We start from the raw sequence: 27,574 nt of genomic DNA, 5'->3' as shown, positions 1-27,574 counted from the left end.
GCTCAACCCTAACCACGGCCTAAAAAAATCTTCCATCGAAACTAAAAACAAGGTGTTCTTTTTTTAATTAAGTAATATTAGAGATACAAAAAATTTTATCAAACACTGACATGAGAAGGGACCCAGGTGAAACCCACACCAATACAAGTATTTTGTAAAAATTTGATAAAAAATGCGGGCCTCTATCATTTTTGTTTTTAATTTTAGAAGAAATTACAATTCAGTTGAGAGATCCAAAAATTTTTTTTTTACAAATCAATAATAAAACTTATCAATTTTAATAATTAAAAAAATATATATATTTTTAATAATTTTGTACTTTTTTTTTAATCTTTCAATTGATTTGTAATTTTTCCTTAATTTTACCAAATGAAACAAATCCAATTGAGTAATTTTTATATACAGATAGAGTATATGTCATGTGATATCTTTTATTATTGTGATTAATTTTGACAGTAAAATTTACTATATTTATATTAAGAGGTTGTTTGGAATGATCTAAATAAATGTACTTTTTATCTTTTTACGAAAAGATATACAAAAAAATAAAAAAGTGATGTGATAGAAAAAGAATAAAAAAATAAATTATATAAGAAAGGCCAAACCACCCCTAAATGTTTAAAAAATAATAAAAGTATATACATTTATAATTAATAAAAAATAGTATTCACCAAATATGACCGTAACAAAAAAAATACTCCGTACAAGTCACCGGCTATTCCCGGTAACTGCCGGCTACAAATATCTGTTTGTTTTTGTTTTTTTTTTTTTTTGGGGTACATCGGGAGATAAAATATCTGTTTTCCGTTTCAAATAAACAGCCTGTCAAACAAACTCCAACACTTTCGCCCCTTCAATATCAACCCCTCGCATGCGTACATACATTTTCTACATCTCTCTCTATTTTCTCGACTCTTTCTCGAGAAAATCCTCTCTTTCCATCCCAGATTCGTTCTGTTATTGCATGGCAGTTAGGTTTCTGGCTCGTGAGGTGTCGGGCCTTTGCCTTGGAAAGCCGGCGCTGAGGTCGATTCCGATCTCCGCCACCGTCGCCGACGCATTATCGGCGCTCAAGAGGTCCGGCGAGAGCTACGTCAGCGTATGGAACTGTGACCATTCTTCGGTTGCTGCGAGGAAGACTGATTGCCGATGCGTCGGCAAGGTTTGCATGGTTGATGTGATTTGCTTTCTATGCAGAGTGACGAACCTGTTGAGTCCTTCTTTGGCGCTTCAATCGCCGATCTCTGATCTCCTTCCCGAAGTGCCTGGTCTCGTCCGGCATTTGGAATCGCATTCTAGGTTTGTGCTCGCTTCATTTCGATTTTATGGTTGAAATTAACAATGGTGAATTGGAAGTGTTTTGATGTGAATTGGATTTATTGATTACTTATCTTTGCTTTTGACTACATCTTGAATTTTAAATTGGAGATCGTCTTTTCAACTCGTTAAATTCTGTTTCCAAATTCAAGATTTGTGGAGATAATAGGACAAATTAGGCCTCAGAACATGCTTTTCTAAGTAATTTTTTTAGTTTTTTAGTTAAAATATGATATAAAAAAAATTTGTATATTTACATTGATTTTTTTGATTTTTTACGAAAAAAATGTGTAAAAATAAGAGAGAAACTAAAATTTGTAATTTTTTAGTATAGATGGTTGATTTTTTATTTTATTTTTTTAAGTAACTTTCTAAGGTCAAGTTTGGGAAGACTAAAAAAGTGCATTTTTTGTCTTTTTGGACTAAAAAATTGAGGTTGAAAATATGGATGTTTGGGTTAACTTTTTGACTTTTTATTGAAAAATGTGTAATAAAAAATTGTAAAAATTAATTTGTAGGGAAAAATTTGAATTGGGAGTTGTGCAGCCGTAATTGTTGACTTTTGATGAATAGTGTTAACTTTTTAGCTTTTTGAGTAACTTTTTGACTTTTTGACTTTTTTGGATCTTCCCAAACTTGGCCTAACTTTTAAGTTAAAAAATTTACTTCCTGAACGAGCCCTTACACTGATAGCCATTACAATTTATCTTTTATTTCATTTCGATATCTACCCTTTCAATTGGCTATTCTCAATTTTAGATTTTGTGTCAATTTATTTTAATTCAAAATGTGGTTAGTGTGTTTGGCGGATGAGTAATGCTACAGATCTAAGGCCCGTTTGTTATCAGCTATCACAGTCCACTCCGGACTCCGGACTGTGATAGATGAACAGTAAGGCCTCGTTTGGTATAACCTATATAATCCATCTTTTTATCTTTTTTCCATCACATCACCTCTCTACTTTTCTGCATATCTTTTCGTAAAAAGACAAAAAGTGTACTTTTTTAGGACACCCCAAACCAACCCTAAACAAAGCTTTCATTTATTTTGATTTTGGAACTCCGGATTAGTAGTCCGAAGGAACTATGATGGGCCTCGTCAAAGGGTATTAGTAATCCGGAGTGAGAGATGGTATTAGCAACTAGTCCATTCGGATTGGGTGTTATGGGACGTCCGTCCGGCTGGTCAACCGGTCGACGCAAATTTTTTTTTTTTTTTTGTTAACTTCTTGGGCATTTTTTTTAAAACATTAATGTTTAATGTTTTTGTATTTTTTGTTAAGTAAAAATCATAATTTTATTTGTTTTATTTTTTTATATAAAAAATAATTTAACGATCCCCTCATTATCAATCCTCTCACTAACAAAACAAACACAATTTTACTAATCCTCTCACTATGAAAACAAACACAATTTTACTAATTCCCTCACTATCAACCCCCTCACTAGTAATTCCCTCGCTATCAATCCCCTCGATTCTATCTTTGAAAACAAACGGGACCTAAAAGATTTATTAAAATTTTTATGAAATGTCTTATATGGCGTGAGATTCGTATGGAACTGCATGGTAGGATTCCACATCTATATGAAATATTTGGTAGAAATTTTAATAAATCTTTTGAGTCTCTAGCATTTTGGTTGACAAAAAATAATTATTAAATTGATTGAGGATAACTAACTAAAGTAAATTTATAATTTTTTGCAATTTATCAAAAAAAAATTATAATTTTTTCCTTAAAATATTACACATGTTATATGTGTGTATTTTCTATTAAGTTGTAATTAATTTGATCCAAAAAAAAGTTAAAATTGAGTTGATTGAAATTATGAATATCAAAATGACAGGCCCAAAGTATATGGACTACATTGTAATTTGATCAGCATAATAATATATCAATTGACAATACAATTCTGAGATTAAATTTAGGCTTTATTTTGATTTTTTCGTGTTTTTGATGATTTTATGATTAAATTCATAAATTTATGTAGCAATTTTAGAATCGCAATCTAGGTTTGTTATTCACTTCGATTTTACGATTAAAATTATGTGCCAATGTTGGAAGTCTTTGATGTGATTAGATTTGTAAATTCGTTATAATTGAATTATAGGGACTTTGGTTTGATAAGAGGGATCACATCCTGAATTTTAAATTGGAGGTAATCTTGATTTAACGCCTTAAATTATGTTTTCAAATCCAATATTCTTCCATGGAACAATCACCCTCACAGAATTTCTATGATGTATTAGATGATCTAGGGAGAAAAACAACTTCTAATAATATGATTTGATTAGATTTACTGTAATTTGGTAATTTTTTATTAGGATTTTGTTAAATGCTTGAAAAGGACATTAACCATAAGAGTGAGTGGATCAGAGAATGTACAATGCTTTTCAAACTTTTTCTAATTTGTACCTTGAACGCACACAGCCATTCAGGATCAATACAGTCTGCCTGGTATAAATACCATAATGGCAAAGGTGGGCCATAGCCGTATTTATTCCAAGTTTGACTTAAAAAGCGGATTTCATCAGGTTGCTATGCACCCTGATTCAATTGAATGGACTGCTTTCTGGACACCTCTCGGGCTATATGAATGGCTGGTTATGCCATTTGGATTGAAAAATGCTCCAGCAGTCTTTCAGAGGAAGATGGATCTGTGCTTCAAAGGAACTGAAGATTACATTGCCGTCTACATAGATGATATTCTGGTATTTTCTCCAGATGAAAAGACGCATGCAAAGCATATACGATCCATGCTTGAGATTTGTCAAAGGAATGGGCTTATCCTAAGCCCAACAAAAATGAAAGTTGCAGCAACACAGATTGATTTTCTTGGATCAACAATTGGGCGGGGAAAGATAAAGCTACAACCACATGTGATAACCAAGGTAGCCCAATTCCCAGACGAAACTCTTAAGGAAACTAAGGGCCTTCGCTCTTGGTTGGGCCTTCTTAATTATGCCAGGCATTATATTAAGGATTTGGGCCGCTTGCTAAGCCCATTATACTCTAAGGTCAGCCCAAACGGAGAAAAGAGACTTAATGCCCAAGACTGGGATTTAATCCATAAGATCAAAGCCCGGATCCAGAAACTACCAGATCTGTCAATTCCTCCATTACAATGTGCTATCATTCTTGAAACCGATGGATGCATGGAAGGCTGGGGAGGAATCTGCAAATGGAAGTTAGCTGCTAAAGACCCTCGATCTACAGAGCAGATTTGTGCATACGCCAGTGGAAAATTCAACCCAATCAAATCCACTATTGACGCCGAAATCTACGCATGCATGAATTCCCTGGAATCATTCAAGATTTATTATCTTGATAAACAGCAGCTCACTCTAAGAACTGATTGTCAGGCCATAATCAGTTTCTTTAATAAGACAGTGGATCATAAACCTTCACGGTCTAGATGGATAGCCTTCACGGATTACATCACTGGCTTAGGCATAGAAGTGTCATTAGAACATATTAATGGTTCTGATAATACTCTTGCTGATGCATTATCCAGGCTTGTTTATTCACTGCTTTCTGTTACAGAATGGCCAACCGAGGTGGAACCGGAAGATATGGAGGTGCTAGCAGGCCTTCAGCAACTCGAAGAACTTATCCTCTGCTGCAAAGAGAAGAAAGAATTATCCTCTCTCAGACAGAACCATCCAGCCGTTGGATTGATTCACAATTTCATCCCCGTGCTACACACTACCAGTCTCTTCTGCAACGAATCGAGGATCGTTTCACCTACAACTCTGGAATTACCTTGGATGAAATGGCAGAAATCCAAGTCCAGCTTGCCAACGAAGAAGATGATGCTATTGACCAAGCCAGGACTTCCCTGCAACAGCTCCTCAAGATTCAGCAGCTCAAACTTGAAGCCATTGCCAGAGCTGCAACCTCTGATAACCAGTATGGAGACAAATTACCAGAAGTCCATCAGCAAACATGTGAATTGAAGGAAATTGACAATGAACTATTTGACGTCGTCATGCTGATGAGGGTGTTTCGTTTCTGATAAGGGTTATCTATAGTATCTGTTGATATTATTGTATGTTCAATAATGTGTGTGGAAGAACGTGGTGGGTCCAGACTGCTTCGCCATGTCTGTGTCCGTCTCTTCTGACCAGTTGTGTCTATGTCAGTCTGTCCGTGTCAGTCTTGATAATGTTCCTCTTCAATCAATAAATAATCGTCCTGACTTTGTTGCAAGATGTAGATAATCATTTAAGAACTTAATGATATCTTTTACATCCCTGCATGAAAGTCGTTCGAGATCCCGATGAACTCTGAGAAGTCCTTTTCCTTCCTTTGGCTTCTCCTTTGGTCCGAGTGAGAGATTTTTGATTTTTGCAACAAGATCGTCGGTTGATAGAGCTGGGGATTTCTGGGCTTCCAAGGCTCGGATTCTCCCTTCAAGTGTTTCAACCTGTTTTGACAATCTTAAACAAAGTTCAATTATGGTATTATTTTGCCGAATCAGGGTTTTTACTCCTGATGGTATGGACAACTTGTCAGAGGAAGTTGCTAAGCCGATTCCTGGTGCTTCAGTTGTTTCAGATGCTTTGAGGGCTTCCAGATACACCAAATCGTTTTGACTCATTCAACAAGTGCTCTTTTGAGCTGTTGAAGAATCCTTTCAATCGATCTTAGCTGTTGCTCCTCCTTGTTCCACGATTTGTTTTCAAGGAAAACCTGGGTTAAGGAATTGATTCCTTTTTCAAGCTTTTCTACCTTTTTGTCAAGCTGCTGGATTGAGGTTTCCAGGGACTGAATTTGAATTTGCTGGCTTCTAAATTCTTTCAAATTAACTTTGCTTGAGAGGCAGACTCGATCGTAAATTACAGCAATATTATGAGCTAGTTCTTTAGTGGATGGCTTTTCAATTGAGGCAAGATCAAGGTAGTTCAGGCGTGAAGTTTCAGATTTTTCATACCATTCTCTAATGTTTTGTTCCCATATATTTGTCATAGCATTTCTACTGGTCTGAGTAAGAATATATTAACTAGTCTGAGCTGTCTGGATTACCAATTTACCAAAAGGAAGCGCTATAGACTATATTTAAATTTCAAGGTCCAAGTAGTCCTTACCAGTTAAATTTCTTGTTCACCACAGGGTTTCACTGGACTTACTCCTCTCTGCCAGATATAGGGCCTGTGTCTTTTACTTAAATCTTAACTTCAAGGATTATACTGCCTTTAGAAACTTAAATATAGAAATCATGCTATACCTTTTTATAATTTTGGAAACTTTAACAGCCTTTGCCTTGGTTAATATACGATTACCTTTGCCCTGGCAGGATGCTAATAACAAAATATAGTTTAAACATTAAATAAAGCAGAATAAATCATTAATCAACAGAGGCCTTTACTACCCTGATAAGTGTTTAAGCTACAATAGCCATATTAACTAGCTCTGATACCAAAACAGCAGGATCTATGTATGCAATATAAGCAAAGAACTAGATAGAAACTTACAGAAATTTATTACAGAGAGCGGAAGCTTCTTCAAACTTTGATTACAAGACTCGAGACTCGATTTCAAGTGTCAAGTGTAGTTTTTGGAACTTGTCTTGATGCTTGAACTTACAAACTTAAGACTCTATTTATAGACCTTAAGGGATAAGATCAGAATAAGATTGAGGATACGTGTAAGGAATTCATTGATCTACACGATCGCGAATCTCATCAGAAACCTTATCGTTCTAAGAGAGAACTAGAACCTCTCCTTTTTACAAAATATCTCTAATAAGACATAAACAAATAGATAAGGGATAACATTCCTTCAGCTTTTCCCAATAGTGGGTATTGATTGAAGAGGAACATTATCAAGACTGACACGGACAGACTGACATAGACACAACTGGTCAGAAGAGACGGACACAGACATGGCGAAGCAGTCTGGACCCACCACGTTCTTCCACACACATTATTGAACATACAATAATATCAACAGATACTATAGATAACCCTTATCAGAAACGAAACACCCTCATCAGCATGACGACGTCAAATAGTTCATTGTCAATTTCCTTCAATTCACATGTTTGCTGATGGACTTCTGGTAATTTGTCTCCATACTGGTTATCAGAGGTTGCAGCTCTAGTTAATATGGCTATTGTAGCTTAAACACTTATCAGGGTAGTAAAGGCCTCTGTTGATTAATGATTTATTCTGCTTTATTTAATGTTTAAACTATATTTTGTTATTAGCATCCTGCCAGGGCAAAGGTAATCGTATATTAACCAAGGCAAAGGCTGTTAAAGTTTCCAAAATTATAAAAAGGTATAGCATGATTTCTATATTTAAGTTTCTAAAGGCAGTATAATCCTTGAAGTTAAGATTTAAGTAAAAGACACAGGCCCTATATCTGGCAGAGAGGAGTAAGTCCAGTGAAACCCTGTGGTGAACAAGAAATTTAACTGGTAAGGACTACTTGGACCTTGAAATTTAAATATAGTCTATAGCGCTTCCTTTTGGTAAATTGGTAATCCAGACAGCTCAGACTAGTTAATATATTCTTACTCAGACCAGTAGAAATGCTATGACAAATATATGGGAACAAAACATTAGAGAATGGTATGAAAAATCTGAAACTTCACGCCTGAACTACCTTGATCTTGCCTCAATTGAAAAGCCATCCACTAAAGAACTAGCTCATAATATTGCTGTAATTTACGATCGAGTCTGCCTCTCAAGCAAAGTTAATTTGAAAGAATTTAGAAGCCAGCAAATTCAAATTCAGTCCCTGGAAACCTCAATCCAGCAGCTTGACAAAAAGGTAGAAAAGCTTGAAAAAGGAATCAATTCCTTAACCCAGGTTTTCCTTGAAAACAAATCGTGGAACAAGGAGGAGCAACAGCTAAGATCGATTGAAGGGATTCTTCAACAGCTCAAAAGAGCACTTGTTGAATGAGTCAAAACGATTTGGTGTATCTGGAAGCCCTCAAAGCATCTGAAACAACTGAAGCACCAGGAATCGGCTTAGCAACTTCCTCTGACAAGTTGTCCATACCATCAGGAGTAAAAACCCTGATTCGGCAAAATAATACCATAATTGAACTTTGTTTAAGATTGTCAAAACAGGTTGAAACACTTGAAGGGAGAATCCGAGCCTTGGAAGCCCAGAAATCCCCAGCTCTATCAACCGACGATCTTGTTGCAAAAATCAAAAATCTCTCACTCGGACCAAAGGAGAAGCCAAAGGAAGGAAAAGGACTTCTCAGAGTTCATCGGGATCCAAACAAGTTGCTACAAGAGGAGCTTGACAAACTCAGGCTTAAAAATTCGTGATGGCCTCAACATCCAGGACAAGAACGGTGACCCTGCCACGAGTTACCAACCAACCACGGCCAACAACAGCAACACCTGGAGCACCACTATTTGAAGATCAGATCAGAGAATATCGTCAGGACCAGCGCCGAAATTATGTTTTGCAAAGAAGAGCAAGAAATGCACTTCAACGAATAAGGGGGCGTCCTTCTACATCAAATACCTTGGAGCAACAGATCTCTCCAGAGGTAAAACAGCAGGATCTATGTATGCAATATAAGCAAAGAACTAGATAGAAACTTACAGAAATTTATTACAGAGAGCGGAAGCTTCTTCAAACTTTGATTACAAGACTCGAGACTCGATTTCAAGTGTCAAGTGTAGTTTTTGGAACTTGTCTTGATGCTTGAACTTACAAACTTAAGACTCTATTTATAGACCTTAAGGGATAAGATCAGAATAAGATTGAGGATACGTGTAAGGAATTCATTGATCTACACGATCGCGAATCTCATCAGAAACCTTATCGTTCTAAGAGAGAACTAGAACCTCTCCTTTTTACAAAATATCTCTAATAAGACATAAACAAATAGATAAAGGATAACATTCCTTCAGCTTTTCCCAATAGTGGGTATTGATTGAAGAGGAACATTATCAAGACTGACACGGACAGACTGACATAGACACAACTGGTCAGAAGAGACGGACACAGACATGGCGAAGCAGTCTGGACCCACCACGTTCTTCCACACACATTATTGAACATACAATAATATCAACAGATACTATAGATAACCCTTATCAGAAACGAAACACCCTCATCAGCATGACGACGTCAAATAGTTCATTGTCAATTTCCTTCAATTCACATGTTTGCTGATGGACTTCTGGTAATTTGTCTCCATACTGGTTATCAGAGGTTGCAGCTCTGGCAATGGCTTCAAGTTTGAGCTGCTGAATCTTGAGGAGCTGTTGCAGGGAAGTCCTGGCTTGGTCAATAGCATCATCTTCTTCGTTGGCAAGCTGGACTTGGATTTCTGCCATTTCATCCAAGGTAATTCCAGAGTCGTAGGTGAAACGATCCTCGATTCGTTGCAGAAGAGACTGGTAGTGTGCAGCACGGGGATGAAATTGTGAATCAATCCAACGGCTGGATGGTTCTGTCTGAGAGAGGATAATTCTTTCTTCTCTTTGCAGCAGAGGATAAGTTCTTCGAGTTGCTGAAGGCCTGCTAGCACCTCCATATCTTCCGGTTCCACCTCGGTTGGCCATTCTGTAACAGAAAGCAGTGAATAAACAAGCCTGGATAATGCATCAGCAAGAGTATTATCAGAACCATTAATATGTTCTAATGACACTTCTATGCCTAAGCCAGTGATGTAATCCGTGAAGGCTATCCATCTAGACCGTGAAGGTTTATGATCCACTGTCTTATTAAAGAAACTGATTATGGCCTGACAATCAGTTCTTAGAGTGAGCTGCTGTTTATCAAGATAATAAATCTTGAATGATTCCAGGGAATTCATGCATGCGTAGATTTCGGCGTCAATAGTGGATTTGATTGGGTTGAATTTTCCACTGGCGTATGCACAAATCTGCTCTGTAGATCGAGGGTCTTTAGCAGCTAACTTCCATTTGCAGATTCCTCCCCAGCCTTCCATGCATCCATCGGTTTCAAGAATGATAGCACATTGTAATGGAGGAATTGACAGATCTGGTAGTTTCTAGATCCGGGCTTTGATCTTATGGATTAAATCCCAGTCTTGGGCATTAAGTCTCTTTTCTCCGTTTGGGCTGACCTTAGAGTATAATGGGCTTAGCAAGCGGCCCAAATCCTTAATATAATGCCTGGCATAATTAAGAAGGCCCAACCAAGAGCGAAGGCCCTTAGTTTCCTTAAGAGTTTCGTCTGGGAATTGGGCTACCTTGGTTATCACATGTGGTTGTAGCTTTATCTTTCCCCGCCCAATTGTTGATCCAAGAAAATCAATCTATGTTGCTGCAACTTTCATTTTTGTTGGGCTTAGGATAAGCCCATTCCTTTGACAAATCTCAAGCATGGATCGTATATGCTTTGCATGCGTCTTTTCATCTGGAGAAAATACCAGAATATCATCTATGTAGACGGCAATGTAATCTTCAGTTCCTTTGAAGCACAGATCCATCTTCCTCTGAAAGACTGCTGGAGCATTTTTCAATCCAAATGGCATAACCAGCCATTCATATAGCCCGAGAGGTGTCCAGAAAGCAGTCCATTCAATTGAATCAGGGTGCATAGCAACTTGATGAAATCCGCTTTTTAAGTCAAACTTGGAATAAATACGGCTATGGCCCACCTTTGCCATTATGGTATTTATACCAGGCAGACTGTATTGATCCTTATGGGTGTTGTCATTCAGCCTTTTATAATTACACACCATTCTTTCCTTGCCACGCTTTTCTTCTTTCGTGACTGGATCAATATATGTACCAGAGTTTACAATGAACGCCGTGGTACGATGTCGACTTTTACTTGGTCGGATTACCTTTAATTGTAGAAGCTGCTCGATATGCTTCTTGAAACTCTCCTTCATGGCTGGAGTTATGTGTTTCATTGGCCTGTCGTTGATTATGAAATCAGGATTCTTCAGGTCCAATTTGCAGGTAATCTGATTATTTGACCAGTACTTCATAGGATCTTCACCTATGATTCCACAAGTCTTGAGCTGCTCCATTAACTTCTCAAATTGCTGTCCAAAATGAGGAATAATACTTGTAGTGGAATAAAATAGCCATTCAGGTGAATGCTCATAGTAATAATCCACTGTAAAATCCTCCTCTTCCTCAAATCCTTCCAGAAGATTTACTGATTGTCGGGTCTGAATTGTTATTACATTCTTGTAGAATGTAACATTGTCTCCTTCAATACGCACACCTCCATACATTGCTCGAATGAAGTTACACCCGATAATCATCTGGATCCTTCCTCCAAGGTTGAATGGGAAGCTGTATGTATAAGGGATTCGAAACCAATTATCCCCTATATACATTTTTCCACCCTTCAATTTCTTGTTCGCCTTTGACTTTGAGTTTATACCATTGAACTCAACAATATATGTATTTTCTTCCAAGGCTTCTTCTGGGATAGCTTTTGAGTCTACAACGCAAGTTGTTGCTCCTGTATCAAGGATTGCGTGTAACTGGATTCTTGGTGATCCTGGAATTTCAAGTTCCACAGTAAGATTGTAGAGCATGTTCTTCTTTTTCTCCTTTAATTCTTCTCCTGCTACGACTTTATTAAAGGCAAGAACCTTCTCTGTTGGAACTTCTTCAATTTGAACATGAGCTTCAGCTGCCTCAGCTTCTTTTTCTAACTCATGAAGCTCTTCTTCCTTGTATTTTCCTTTTCTTCTCAGCTCTCGTTCATCATCCTGAAGCTGAATAATTAACTTGAGCTCCTCAAGTTCTGTTTTGTACTGAATAGCTTCTTCCCGAAGCCTTTTCATCTCAACTTCACACCATCGGATATACTCTTGCTGCTCCTGTAATAATGGCTTCTGATTGTAAGGAATTGGAGCCTTCCGAGTAATGAACGTAGTGAGGTTGAAGTAATGCTTGGCACAAAGTGCACATGTCAAGGCATTACACTTGTTGCAGAAAGCCTTCGAGTATGAGGATAAGTCTCTCCTGCATGTGGTGCATTCTGGTCTCCTGTCTTCTGGTAATGGGTTCTGTTGATCTCATTCATGCTGGCAGTGGTAAATTTCTGGAGAGACCTTAATTTGAGCCCGATATCCTCCTTCCTTGCCAAGCCAATAACACTTATCAGCTTCTCGAAGCATGTAGATTGTTTCTGTTAAACCACCTCCGATTTGTTCAGTATCATCAATCCCTTCAGATACCGAATAAATTGCATCTGAGTCGTCATCTCCTGGTTCTACAGACATCACATCATAGTCTTCAGGAATGCTCAGATTTTCGAATACAGCTACCCTCTTGACATTCTTCTTCTCCTTAGTGCAGTCCCGTGCATAATGTCCTTCTTCTCCACATAAGTAGCATTTACAATGTTTTGACTTTTGTAAATACTTTCTTTTGTCAATTCTGACATGAGAATTATGTGGCTTTCCTTTGTAAGTGGTAGCCTTTCAAACACCATACTTCTTCTCTGGTTCTTTATAATACCCAGGGATAGGGATCTCCCTGCAAAAATCCAGATTTCGAAGTGACTTCTGGAATGCCGCGTTCTTGCATTCAGCTTCCAGATATTTGTATGCATAAAGAATTCGAGGAACGACGCCAATTGTATTTGCTCCATGTCGTTCTGCAAATCCTTTCTTGATTCGTTCTCCAAGGTCACCTGGTATTTTTGACCAAAGCTTAGAGGACAACTCTTCCCCAATAAATAATCGTCCTGACTTTGTTGCAAGATATAGATAATCATTTAAGAACTTAATGATATCTTTTACATCCCTGCATGAAAGTCGTTCGAGATCCCGATAAGCTTCCTCTTGCATCAGGGTTGAACCTTGATAAGGGTCTTATAGGGTAAACACAGTTCTCATCTGAGAGATGATGTTCTGTGTACCTTCATTCCCATCGCCTATGGCTACAAGATTGGCATATTCATCTGCATATCTCATTCGCCATTGCGTCCAAATTAACTTCTCCGTTTCACCAAGGAGATTCTCCATGAACAGGAGTTTATCTCTGACATCTGTAAACCCTTGAGAAGCAACATACGACCTTGTGATTGATTCCCATCGCATGAAAGCATCATCAAATTTTCCAAGTGCTTGGGGAATAACAAACATAGCTCCTGTATGATGCATTGCAGATGGTAAATTCCACATCTCATTGTTAGCTCCGCGTCTGAAATTTGATCGTATTCCTGTATAAGAAGGCCTTTCAGGAATATTGATTGAAGGACCATGTCCTGTTGCTGGTGGATAACCTGGGGGACCCATCGTAGAATCCTGCGGAGGATTATAATGAGAGGTTACCGCTGATGATGAGGATAGAAGATAATGAGGCTGCTGCTGTTGCCGCTTTTCAATCAAAGCTTTCAACTTTGCGATCTGCGGGTATTCTGTCTCTGCTTCTTCCTCTATTTCCTCCATCATGGCGATTATGTTAAGAGTGGAGTCAGATTCTTCTCCTTCATGTTGGTATCCCAAAGGATCATGATACTCCAAGGAATCATCTGAATCTTCATCTCTGTACTCCAGGGCAGCTTTTCCGGTGCTTCCAAATCCGTCGTTACCCCTCCAGTAACGAGCCTCATTCCTGTCATCGTGCCTGATGTCACATAAATTACGAGCATCTTTCTCTACCATTCTTGGTAAAGAGACTTTCTCGAAGATTATTTGGGCAATCCTGTCACCGGCACGAACTATGAATTCCTCCTGATTATGATTGAAAATGAGTACTTTAACTTCTCCTCTGTAATCAGGATCAATTACTCCTGCGCCGACATCTATTCCATGTAGTAAAGCAAGGCCAGATCTTGGGGCAATGCGGCCATAAAGACCACAGGGTATCTCCATGGCTATACCAGTAGAGATTAACGTTCTTCCATGGGCTGGGATAACATACATGGCTATTGATGTTAAATCATAGCCAACGGCTCCATCAGTTGCACGAGTTGGTCTGGTTGCTTGTGGTAATATCTTGATGAATTGAACCGCATCAAAGCCTTCATATTCACTCATAGGATAGCAGGTCCGACAAAGTTTTTCTTTCTTGTCCTTCTGCTTCTGTTTCCTTGACTGTTGCTGAGGAGGATAAGATGATTCAGCATCAGAATCAGTTTCTGGCAATTGCGGTATGGATTTTGATTTTGATTTCGATTTCCTCCTCCTTTCACCACCTTCCGTTCGTCGGTGATACTCTGCATAGCGGGTGTCTGGATGTCGGGTACTGGCTTGTTCCAGAGTTTCTTTGAAAATATTCGGTTGTTCTTCAAAGAATAACAGTGTTTCTTGCCGATTGCGAGATTCATTCTGAATAGATTGAGTGTCATCGTCAGATTGCATAGTTTCATTATCATTTGCATCATAATGAACTGGATCTGTACGTTGAGCAGCTACATAATCTCCAAATCGCAGGCTGAAATTGCCTCCTGGCAAATTTCGAGAAACAGCAGTTGTTGGTTGTTGAGGATGTACCCTTCTGGTTGGTGGTCGTATAATCCAATTTCGACCTCGTAAGACATCAATGGGAACTTGTTCTCCTGGTATGGCTTTGACTCCTCGAGATGTTAGGAATTCAGTTACTCCTTGAATTTCATATGCAAATCCAACGTTTGGAGTGTTGGATAATCTTCCGACTAGTCCTCGAGTTATCAATAGGTTGGCTTCACCTCCTCGCCAATTCTCGTATCCCCTTGTTTGAATCACGATCTGCACATGATTGTAGAAATCTCCGATAGTCATCATAGTATTGGGAACTATGTAGACCATCTGTATCCCTCGCGTAAGATCAACCTCCATAGATGCGAAGGTTGCTTGGTCTCCCGTCCATCTTGTGTCCCGTAGAACTAGAACAGCAAGGTTCCCTTGTTCTATCCGATGTAAAACTTGAAGTCGGATTTGAACTACACCGAGATGGATGTACTGCATATGGCTCCTTCGTAACTCTTCATAGCTTTCTTCCTGGATGAAGGGCCTTTCGATCTGCGTTTCTCCTACGCAAAGTATGGCTTCCTCCGATCGATGAACATAAACTCGATGATGAGCATCATCTCGTCTAGTCCTGTATAACACCTCAGCTGGTGCTATATTTGCTCGTTCCGCCATAGATAATTAACCAGACCCATTGACAGAACATCAAAATTTGGGCTCAAGGAGTGGATCTTAATTCTTTGGTTATGTCTTCTCTTCTCTTTTCTTTTTTTCTTTTTTCTTTCTTTCTTCCTTTTTTTTTTTTTTTTTTTTTGTAGTCTTTGGTATTTGTTTCTTAATTTCATTTTTTGTGTTTTCATAAAAAAGAAAATGCTACTATTAATAATATTGGCAAATGGTAAAAAATGAGTTGAAATATGTAAAGGGAAATGTTATGGATTCCAAAAAATTTATCAAATTTTCTACTAAAGCTCTCACAAGTACCACACCCATGTGAAAAGTTCCGTAGAAAATTAAGTAGATTAGTCGGCATCTTTAGCATAGTTGTATGTAAAAACGTATGAAATGTATATTGAAGTTGTAACTTTGTTAGCATCATTTAACCATTATTTAAACTTTAACACCCAAGCTATCATTAGCAGAACTCTTAATAAAATTGAAATTTTCATTTTGTTTTTATTTTTGTTTTGTTTTTTAATTAAAAAAAAAAAATTGTTATGTTTAAAAAGTGAGTTATTTTTAGATGATTTTTCTCTTGGAAACCATAATTTTCTTTAATTTACACTTTTTTTTATTTTATTTTATTTTTTTCTCAGCTTATTGGAGGCAATAGATTACATAATTGAAGGCGCCCAAAACTTGGTTGTGCCAATTGAGAGCAATCTAAGCATCACTTCAACGAAGAAGCACCTTAACAAACAACCTTCCTCCTTCGGCTGCTCCACCCTCCACAACGGTCGTGAATTCTGTTGGCTAACTCAAGAAGACGTGGTCCGCTTCCTCCTCAACTCCATTGGCGTCTTCTCTCCACTCCCAGCTCTCACAATCGAATCACTTAACGTCATTGACACCGATCCCATGACCATCTACTACGATAAACCCGCCTCCTCTGTTGTGGACTTCATTTCTCGCTCGTTCATTGAACAAAAATCAATTGGTGTTGTTGACGAATGCCACAGATTGATAGGTGAAATATCGCCTTACACACTAGCTTGTTCCGACGAGACTGCTGCTGCAGCAATCACAACCCTCTCTGCTGGTGATTTAATGGCGTACATCAACCACGGTGGTCCTCCGGAGGACTTGGTTCAGTTGGTGAAGTCGAGGTTGGAGGAGAAGAAGTTAGGATCGATGTTGGAATTAATGGAGGAAATTTCAGTGTCGTCGCTATCTTCCTCCTCTAGTTGTTCTTCCGACGAAGATTTTGGGTTCAGGAGTGGTGGGTCAGGTTGGTATTCCCCAGCGAGGAGGTCAGAGCCAATCGTGTGCCATCCGTGCAGTTCTTTGGTGGCGGTGATGATTCAAGCGCTTGTTCATCGCTCTAGTTACATTTGGGTTGTTGAAGAAAACTATAGTATTGTCGGAATTGTGACATTTTCTGGGATATTGAAAGTTTTTCGAAGCATTGCTGGGGTTCGACAAAAACCCGAAGGGGAGAACTCATTCTAGCAATAACAAAAGCAGAGTTACAGAGAAGAGATTTATGCCAAATTTTAAGCTAAGAATAAGACCTCATTCTAGCAATAACAAAAGCAGAGTTACAGAGAAGAGATTTATTCAATGTTTTTGGAGCAAATCTGAGTAATGCTCTAAATTAATAACTATTGGTCTAAACTTTGAGACCTATCACTTCTATGTTGTTTTAAGGAGAGAATATGTGAGGTATTGATCAGCAAATGAGATAGAGTATTGTTCCAAGAATAATTTCTCACAATCCAGATACATAAAGTGATGAAACAATGTACAATATCAAGCTTCTCAAATATATGTTGTACTCAGTATATTGTCCACCAGAAAGTGTTAACTTAGCAATATTTTGATTTACATGTGGGTTTTATTACAAACTTCCCAAATTAGCACATTCAATATGTGCCAAAATTAGGGTTGCAAAAAAGAGCCAAAGTAGGATGGTGAAGAAAAAGCTTGCACAACTCTCACACAACTCATAGTCAGGTTTGATCTCCTGACTACCGTGGTGTGTAGAACGTTACTCAGGATTTACTCCCCAAGGGTGAGTCCAAAGGGTCCAGGCATGGTGGTCAGGATGGGACTCTAACGGTACTCAGAATTTACTCCGCAGGGGTGAGTCCAAAGGGTCCAGGCATGGTGGTCCGTGAAAAAGAAGAAATAATAGACCTTATGTAGGCTTGCATTTGGCAAGCATGGTGTGGGGCATGAACAAAAAAGGAACTACGGAAAGAAGAAAAGGGCAAGGAAAAGCGAAAAAATTGGCATTTTACAACAAAGCATTACTATCTATCTCCTAAAATTGAGCACAAAAATGCATGAATATAAGGCTTCTGTTACTTGGAGATTGTCTGAGTCAATGTCAAGTGCGTCTTGATATAGCCTCGTTGCTTGCTGCAGTAACTTCGCCTTCTCTTCACTGTCCCCTGGCCGTAGTCGAGACCTTTGCTGCAATGCCACACCCCATCTATACAGAGCTGCAAGTTACTCAAATCACGATTTGATCTTCACGTTAGCATGGAAAAGCAAGGTTGTGATAGATATTGAGTTGTATGCATATTTTGAACTAGACAAGTCTCCAGGAGCTTAATTAAGATAGTGCCTTCTCATTGTAATAACAAGTTCTATATCAACCCTAAAAAAAAGTGATTTTCACAACAAATCAATAAATTTTGTGTTTCATATCAATTTTAAATAACACAATCATCACAGACGAACAAGTTCCTGCAGAAGTCATATCCTTAGGGGTTAGCAGTTTTATTTATTTATTTATTTTTATTATTTTTCAGGGCAAAATATAGGAAAAACTCTAAGGTTTGACCCTCGTAACAAAATAAATCTTGAATTTTTAATTTTATCAATTTAAATCCAGTCTTTTGATTTGTTTTCAATCTAAACTACCTGCCTATTTTTGTCAAGTAAATCTGATGGAAAAAAAAAGTATTTTAGTCATTAATCTCAACAAAAACGGGTATGTTGGGTCTGTGGACTCTAATAAGTACTGTTCACTGAGCCCTGGCTACTTTGGTAATTTCCCAATTGTTTCCATGTTGCCCTAATCCTACACTTATAAATAAATGAAGGGAGTGCTCTTTTTTGTATGAGTTGTATTATTCTCAACTACAGCATTTGTGGACGTAACTCTTTTCTAGGCTGAACCACGTAAATCTTTGTATTATGTGTGTATGTTTGATTTCTTTGATTCATTTATCTTTCTTGTTTGCTATTTTGTGTCTCATCGACCCTAGTTAGGAAGAGACGATTTCCTAACACGGTACATTGAATTTTAATGACTAAAATACTTTTTTTCTATTAGTTTTACTTAACGAAAATAGACAAATAATTTAGATTGAAAAAAAAAATTAAGGTTTAAATTGACAAAATTAAAAACTCAAGGTTTATTTTGTTACAAGAGTCAAACTTCAGAGTTTTTTTTTTTTTTTTTGTTGATAATTTTCCATATTTTTTAAGTAGGAGCAATTTAAGCAGAAGTTGGACTTGAGAAATATGCACATTTGCCAGTCATAGTCACTCAATATCCATTACCATACACACTTGAGGCCACTGATCTCTTCATTTGTCAAAATTTAGTATTAGATATCTGAATTTCCATTATCATAAGCACAACAGCATAAGAAATGAACATTTAACTTAAAAAGGCAAATTATCGTACCATCAGATGTATAAACATTGCTTTTGGACATCGTGGCATCAAATTTGTCGATTGTAGCCAAGAAAATCTTGTCAACGTCAACAGCTGCTTCCTGAGCCATTGAAAAATACAACAGTGAAGTTTAAATTTAACCCGTACACCCAATCAAAGTAATTTCTAGCATATTTATGTCAATGAAATAGCTAATAATTTTGATAAGGTCAGAAATTCCTTTAATTGACTGATTTCTAAACCCAATTCAGCTTGTACGAGTTCAAAGTTGTTTAATAAAACATATGAAGAAAAACAAAGGTAAGTGTTGAGGACAATGCTTACCGGTCCAATATCTGCAATCAACTGTGCACGGAAGGACAGGGCAAGACCCCAGTTATACAAGGCTCTTGTATCATTTCCATCAATTGACAAGGCCAGCCTATATTTTCTTCCAGCCTCAACAAGGAGTCCTTTGAGAACTTTACCCCGTTTCTGAATTAATACCAGGTCACTGTTTGCAAGTAGAGCTCTCAATCAATGACTGATTTTCAATTTCAGTTCTCCATGAAGAAGATAAGTATTTCCCAACTGGCCCACAGCCAGTACTCAAAGGCTTCATGTCTATGGCTTTACAGAGTAATTTTGCAGACTCGTATAATACACTTTCTGCATGTCCTTCATCACCGTTAACCCTCAAACATTCCCGGGCTTCTTTCAGAAAGGCATTAGCTTCCATAAGATACCTATTGAACACAATATCATCCGAAACCGTCAAAGATGGAAAAGAACCAATATCACTATTGTGTGACGGATCATCTTCAGAAATCAACCTCTCTTCTTCTCTGCTATGAGTTTTGTAAATCTCTTTTTGTCTGTTCTCCCTGTAACTTCCATTGGTTTTGTGGAGAATCCGTTCTTGTTCAAACGAAGCCTCAGTTTTCATCTGCTTTAAATCGACACGAAAATCCACAGAATCAGGAAAGTTATCATGTGATCTGAAATTTTCATTTGATCATGCACAAATAAATTTATTCTTCTAGCTTCATGTACCATATCAAGCTTATAACGAGTATATCCAGAAATGGCTGCAGTTCTATTTCCTAAATTATCATTAAACACTGAACTTAAAACCTTTTCATCCACTGCGGGCGCCTAAATGTTACCTTGACTTTGATCGTTAACCTCTACATGATTTGAATCCCTCTTAATACTGTCTCTCATTTTATTATGCTTCAAACCAACTGACGTTCCACGAATCAAACCGCCAATAAACTGTAACAAATCAAACCCGGTTTCACCCACTTCTTTCTTTCTCCTACTCAACTTTTGATTCAAATTTCTTTCCACTTCTTGGTTCTCAACTAACATGGTGTCAGTACAAGCCTCAACAACACTTCTAGCATTCAAATTAGATAACCCAATTGATTCCAAGACCTTAATATAACTCTCCAAATCATCCACAGTGATATGATTACTCCCAATACCTCTTCTTATGCCATTGATTAAATTATTGATTTTACCATCAAACCCAGAAAGAAAATCCATCAAATTCCTCAATTTATTAATTGAAACCCTAATTTTTTTATCATTTGGCCTCTTCGTGGTTCCAATTAAGCTTAACTCACATGTCCACCATTAACAAACCCAATCGAAAACCCAACAGAATAAACAATGACACAAGCTGGGAACACAATAGTTGAAGAAACCCTAACCCTAGAAATGGCCAAAGCACAAATAAACCCTAATAGGTACACAAAGATGTACCTTTTATCAAGATAACGGAGCTGGTTTGACTCACCAGAGTGAACTGAGCCACCACCCAGTCTTGGGTCGTCCCATCCACCATAACTCAGTGAGTCAGAGGTTATGGTGGAGCAGAGAGTCAATATTTTGGGATGGTAAAGCCATTTTCTGTGGGAGAAGTTGAGCAAGTTCGGATTTTCCCGGGAAAGTGAAAGAAAGTGGCAACGAAAATTTAGGTATGAAAATTGAGGGCCCATATTGCGAGTCCTGGTGTCGGAAGCATACGTACGGATACGAGATATAGATACGATATGGATACGAATATGGATACGGTGACATAAAAACATCTAGAAAAATAAGATATTGGTAAGGTTAAGATACGTTTGTGAAAAATATATTTTTGTGAAAAATATATTTTTTAAAATTATTAATAGTGAGTTACACATAGCTTAAAAAACGTTGAGAAATTACAATGTCATTTTATAATGTAAAATATTAACTTTTAAGAATTTTGTATTAATTTAAACTAATAGCTTGTTTACTTTTTAAATTTTTTATAGGTCTTACAAATATTTCATTTCAATATCAAGTTTAATATATTTATATTACAATAATAGAACAATTCACAACTTGTTCCTATGCTTTTTCCTTTGACACTAATTGTTATATTCTGTTATTAATTCTTACTTTCTATGTAATTATAGGGGACATGCATGAAATAATTAGGATACATCAATTTAATAAATTCTATTTTTTAACTCATTATGCTTTTCTTGTCAAAGAACTTAACAAAGTACTAAAAAAAATATTCTTATATTTATACTTACAATTATATTATATTATATTACTTTGTAAGAAATGTTACAATTCTAATTTCATAAAGTAAGTAAACATGACTTAGAATATCCGATACTTCAAAATTAAATATCCGATACTTCAAAATTAATAAAAAAAAAAATTAAAAAATATCTAATACTTTTAATAAATATTCGATACATATCTGCGAGTATTCAAAAAATATTAATAATTAATACAAATACGATATAAATACATCATCCTATTTAAAGTATTCGTGCTTCATGTGTCAGGGTTTTCATCTTCAAGAAGATGACCTCTCTAGTCTACCAACCTGAACAGAGAGTTTTGCTCTGTTTCAGTGGCAAGAAGCGTATTTTCGTCAATATAAAAACTTAATGAGGGTAGTTTTGTCTATTCACTATTTGAAGATGGATCAGCCCAGAACCATCAAGCTAGGGCTAAAAGTGTGGCCCATAAGTGTTGTGGTTCATGTTCATTTATTGTTGGATAAAATTGGGATGACTTTTCTGGGTTTGGCATTGTTTTTTTAAAACTATTTTCTACTCTTGAAAACCAAAAAATTAAAATAATATAACAATATAGAAACTTGTTTAGGAGAAAATTTTCTGAAAACAATCCATCTATAAGAACAATTAAAAAATCTTAAGGGGTTGGCTTAGTGAGTGCAACTCGGGGCTTACGGTTGTACTCTCTCTAAGTCTCAGGTTTAACTCCCATGAGAAGCAATCTGTTACTTTGGACCACGCTCGCAAACTCTACCCGAGTTTATCTGATTCACGTGGTAGGGGCGCTTCGCGTGAATCCCTAGATTAATTAAAGTGCGTGCTAACCCAAACACCCGATCATAAAAATAAAAAATAATAAAAGAAACAATTAAAACTATTCTATGAGATCTTAAACAATCAAATTTGTTACAAAAATTATTTGTATTTTTTAATGAAAAAATTAGTCTAAGGTCCCTCTCCTAATTTTAGTCATGGAAGAGATCCACAATAATATTTTATGATGTCTAAGGTCCCTCAACCCCACGCCCCATGTATTATAGAGAAATTTGGTATAAGCTTCAAACATTCACCTTTCTCTCTCTCCTCTCTTTCAGACTCACGCATCACCTCTTCTCTTAGAAAATGATAATCGGACGGCGATGACTGTCCTTCTATGCAACGGTCGCAGTCCTTGCCGGAAACTAGCTCAGTTGACATGCTGGCGATCGGGAAATTCTTCCGGGAGAACAATGAATCAAATTCGAAGTCGAATTCGAATTTGATTTCGAATGTGACACAGTTCAATCTCTCAGGACTCAAAGTGATCGTGAAGCCCAAGAACAGGAATGAAAACAGAGATCTCGAATTCAAAGGGCGAATCAACTTCTTCTCGAGATCGAACTGCAGAGATTGCAACGCGGTTCGATCGTTCTTCAAAGAGCGAAGATTGAAGTTCGTCGAAATCAACATCGATGTGTATCCAACGAGAGAAAAAGAGTTGGTAGAGAGAATTGGAAGTTCATCAGTACCTCAGATTTTCTTCAACGAGAATTTATTCGGTGGATTGGTGGCGTTGAATTCGCTGAGAAACAGTGGTCTGTTCAAGCAGAGGTTGAAGGAGATGGTAGGAAGGAAATGTCCCGACGATGCACCTGCAGCGCCGGTGTACGGTTTTGATGATCCGGAAGAGAAACGGACGAGATGATTTTGATTGTTTGGGTTTTGGAAATCACAATTCTCAAAGTTTCACATGATGGCAAATCATCTCATTCTCTCCAGAGAAATTCTTATCCAGAGAAATTCGGGAATGGTTCATTCTCTCCAGATACATGTTTTAATTGGTTCATTTTTTAATCTTCTATTAATGGTATATTACTTGTGCATCCAAACATTTTTGACTTGTTTAAACATGTAAGTACATTGTTTATTGTTGTCAATACATTCCTCAAATTGAGCTGGTCTATGGTCATAAAACAACTAAGAAGACATTTGATATTAGCACCTATATCTGGTCCTTTGGTATCTCTCTTTTTCTCTCTGGATAAGTGCATTACAGTGTTAACAGAAGTGCTGATTCAAGACATTGGTAAGCTATCAATATCAAGATGCACACTCTTTAGTTCCATGTATTGCATTGTGTCTCGTATTGGTTATATTCTTGAACCCTTTTATCAAACTGCAGACAACAAGTGAATTTCTCTGGTTGGATGGAATTTTCTATGGGAATGAGTAAATTTCTCTGTAGTTGAGAGGGAAATTTCTCTAGGTTGAATCTAGAGAAATTCTCTGGTGAGATTTTCTTTGTGATGTGTCCAAAGAAATTTGAAATTTTCTCTGTGATTTGTCCAGATAAATTCTCTGGATTGAATTTTCTCTGGATTGATGTTGAGGGACCTTAGACATCATGAAAATATTGAGTGTCCTTTATACTATAAAATCTTAATACCAGAGACCTTAAAAAAATTCCTCTTTTTTAATTTACTATTATTTTAAACTTGGCATCTCATGCAGTGACTTCATTAGTCGAGGGTTTAATAGTAAACATTTCCTTTCCTCCTCTTAGGTAGTTAAATGTACTAATGATGTTCTCCAAAAAAAAAAAAAAAAAAAAAAAAAAAAAAAAAAAAAAAAAAAAAAAAAAAGAGAAGAAGAAGAAGAAGAAGAAGAAGAAGAAAGAAAGATTAAATAATAATAATTTCATTTTGAAAACATAAAAAATTGAAATGAAAATATGAGAATGATGATAAAAAAATGTCCCGAAAAACCAAGCCCAAATATGGATCATGTTGAGGTGAGGTGTGATCCAATCTAGTTTGTTTGCTTGTGAGTTTTCACTTTCAAAGGACACAACAAGAAGATTAGTGATAGATCCAAAAAAATATCCACTCAAATTCAATGGATGCATATTATATTATAAAGTTAGATGCTGTTTGGTAATTTAATTTTTTAAAATTATTTTAATCAAAAAATTAAAAAGTCATATAAAAAGGTCAACAACAAAAAAAAAGTCAAACATCTCCGTAATTAATGATTTTTGATAAATTGAAAAAGATAATTTCTAAACACATTAATTTTTTTTATCACCCATAAAAAAATCGAAATCACTAAGAATGTCAATGCCCAAGCTATTCTTTACGGGCAAATTACAAACACCCTCTCGAGATTTGGTGAAAATATGATTTCTTCCTAAGGTTTGAGAAATTACATTCTACACCCTGAGATTTGCTGAAAATACAGATTTCTTCCTGAGGTTTGAGAAATTACATTCTACACCCTGAGGTTTACATTTCCATAACAAATTGTCCCCTGAGATTTTTATTTTCATACAGATTCTCCCTTAATTTCTCTTAATTTGTTATGAAAATTTGACACTTATAAGACAATTTGTAATTTTTCAAACTTTAAAAAAAAAATTATATTTTTATCAATTCTCAAGAGGGTGTTTATAATTTTCCTATTCTTTAAGTAAGGATAGCTCTAAGGCCCCGTTTGTTTTCAGAGATGGAATGGAGGGGATTGATAGTGAGGGGATTAATAGTGAAGGGATTGTTAGTGAGGTCGTTTGTTTTCAGAGATAGAATGGAGGGGATTGATAGTGAGGGGATTAATAATGAGGGGATTGTTAGTGAGGGGATTGATAGTGAGGGGATTAGTAGTGAGGGGATTGATAGTGAAGGAATTAGTAGTGAGGAATTGTTAAATTATTTTTATATAAAATAATAAAACAAATAAAAAAATATAAAAAATTAAAAATTATATTTTAAAAAAAATTTCCAATATATAAAAAATAAAAAAAATAAAAAAAATTCTAATCCCCTCACTATTTTTCTAATACCATCTCTACCTCCTCACTATGAATCCCCTCTCCAAGGTATTAGTAATACCAAGGTATTAGTAATACCCTCCCTATCTCTCAAAACAAACAAGGTATTAGTAATACCAAGGTATTAGTTAGTCCCAAGGTATTAATAGTCCCAAGGCTATCTCTCAAAACAAACACCCCATATACTAATCCCAAGGTACTAGTAATCTTAATCCCCTTGCTGTAACCCAAAACAAACGGGCCTAAATACACTCCAATAATTTGATTGGGCACCGCATTCCTTCATACACCCCAAGTCAAATTTTGAATTTTTCTCTTTTTTGTTGGACACCTCCATTTAATTCCAACCTGACCCACCTCACCTGCCTGCCGCCGGAGCTAAGGGACAAACTACCGTAGCGATTTACAGATTTTCAGATCTGAAAATTTGACTTTAGAATTGGCATTTTGGCCGTTTGGAAATATATTTTTTTGATAATTTTTTTATTTTTTTACTAAAATATGCTATAAAAAAATTTATCAGTATGTTTGGTTTGATTTTTTGAATTAAGTTTTTTGAAAATTAAATTTTTTGATTTTCGTATTTTTTTATTTTTAGTGAACATTTTTTTATTTTTTTAGATGCACCTTATTTAGATGTATATAAAAAGTAAAAAATTTGTGAAAAAATATTTTAAAAAATTAATAAATACATAAAAATATAAAAAAATGTATTGAATTCTTATATTTTTTTTATATTTTTGGTATTTAGTGAATTTTTAAAAGTTTTTTTTGATAATTTTTTTACTTTTTAGGTGTATTTATGTTAGGTGTATCTAAAAAATTTAAAAAAAAAATTGCTTAAAATATTAAAAAAAATCAGTAAAAATAAAAAAAAAACACAAAAAATAAAAAAGTAGAATTTTCTGAAAAATATTTTTTGAAAAGTGGAAACAAGCAATATTTGAGATTATTTTTTACTTTTTTACAATAAGATATACAAAAGGAAAAAAAATAAAATCAAAATTTTGAATTTTTAATATAAATTATTGACTATTTTATTTTTTTAATAAATGAGACCTAAATATACCCAGGGGCGGAGGGAGCTTGGGCTCAGGGGTCACCTCCCCCCCGACTTTTGCAATTTTTTTTATTTTTATTTTATAAAAGTGCGGTCTGCCTTTACTTTCACACACACATTAACCCACTGACCACTCTCACACACACACACACATCCCACACACACTAGACGCCCAAGTTTGTATTTTTATTTTATTTTATATTTTTTTTTAGGAATCTCAATCTCAATCAAATATTGATACATAACTTTTTTTTAGGTGAGTATACACAAATCCAATTACAATAAGGTTAAAACTCTAAAATTCTATAAGTGTATGAAATTTTTTATTTTTTTATTTATTCACAGTACTTGTAAAGTATCTTCATATTTTCTTTGTCTTCTTTGTTTTCCTTTGTTGTTTTGCAATTTACCAACTCGCGATTCACCAAATTAAGATCACAAAACATAGATTTGGGACCACACTACAACCTTGGTATCTTCTCTTCATTGTTTACAGGTAACTTTATTATTATTTTTTTAACTTTTAAATAAAAATTATGAGTATTAATTTATAATTATTTATTAAGCTTTGATTTGTAAATTTTTTTTATTTGTTATTATTTATGTTAAAATAAGAGATTTTGATATGCTAAAGTTATGAATCTCAATTGGTGGTGATTTATATTAAAATTAGGGATTTTGGTTTGTTATTGTTTGTGCTAAAATTAGGAATTTGATTTGTGCTCAAATTAAAAATATTAATTTGCAGTGATTAATATTTAAATTAGGAATTTTGATTTGTTATAATTTGTGCTAAAAAAAAAAATTTGATTTGTTGTGATTTGTGCTAATTTAATTTTTTTGATTTGTATTAAAATTGAAGATTTTGATTTGTGGGGGGGTTTGAGATTTTGATTATGAATTTTTATTTTAATTTTTAGTTTTTTCAAACAGTCATGGAGAAATATTTCAAAAGAAAATCAAAGTGGGAATCGTCTCTTTCTCAAGAAAAAGATGAATGGATGAATGATAGCTTGATTGTCTACATTGAGAGAGATATTTTTGATGGCATTGACAATGATACTATTATGGAAAGATTTCAAAAGATGAAAATTCGTCGGGGTCAATTGTAAAAATTTAAAATTTAAA

At 35.9% G+C, this 27,574-nt stretch overlaps 2 protein-coding genes across 8 annotated transcripts; one reads left to right on the top strand and one right to left on the bottom strand.

The window, feature by feature from the left end:
- Positions 1 to 758: 758 nt before the first annotated feature.
- Positions 759 to 17,201, top strand: LOC114318035 (CBS domain-containing protein CBSX5). Its single transcript, XM_028264876.2, has 2 exons — positions 759 to 1,299; positions 16,001 to 17,201. Exons 1-2 carry the CDS (start codon positions 872 to 874, stop codon positions 16,851 to 16,853), a joined length of 1,281 nt encoding a protein of 426 aa, XP_028120677.2. The 5' UTR covers positions 759 to 871; the 3' UTR covers positions 16,854 to 17,201.
- LOC114318037 (uncharacterized) lies at positions 17,160 to 21,043 on the bottom strand. 7 transcript variants are annotated; one of them, XR_014340502.1, is made up of 5 exons: positions 20,782 to 21,015; positions 19,848 to 19,960; positions 19,360 to 19,760; positions 19,045 to 19,135; positions 17,160 to 17,848 (listed from the first exon to the last, which is right to left on the bottom strand). XR_014340502.1 is itself a non-coding variant. In XM_082887861.1 (5 exons), the coding sequence occupies exons 1-3, from the start codon at positions 20,861 to 20,863 to the stop codon at positions 19,526 to 19,528; spliced, it is 396 nt and encodes a 131-aa protein (XP_082743987.1). In that variant the 5' UTR covers positions 20,864 to 21,020; the 3' UTR covers positions 17,160 to 17,848; positions 19,045 to 19,135; positions 19,360 to 19,525. The 7 variants fall into 7 exon arrangements, 5 of the variants coding, with proteins under 5 accessions (XP_082743987.1, XP_082743986.1, XP_082743985.1 ...); XR_014340503.1 differs by having other exon boundaries at positions 19,848 to 19,963; positions 20,782 to 20,986; XM_082887861.1 differs by having other exon boundaries at positions 20,816 to 21,020.
- Between the last annotated feature and the right edge of the window lie 6,531 nt (positions 21,044 to 27,574).

Source organism: Camellia sinensis, chromosome 9 (genome assembly GCF_055761805.1).
Source record: "Camellia sinensis isolate YWXY chromosome 9, ASM5576180v1, whole genome shotgun sequence".
In the NCBI taxonomy this organism is placed as follows: domain Eukaryota; kingdom Viridiplantae; phylum Streptophyta; class Magnoliopsida; order Ericales; family Theaceae; genus Camellia; species Camellia sinensis.
This window is presented reverse-complemented; position numbering and strand designations above follow the sequence as displayed.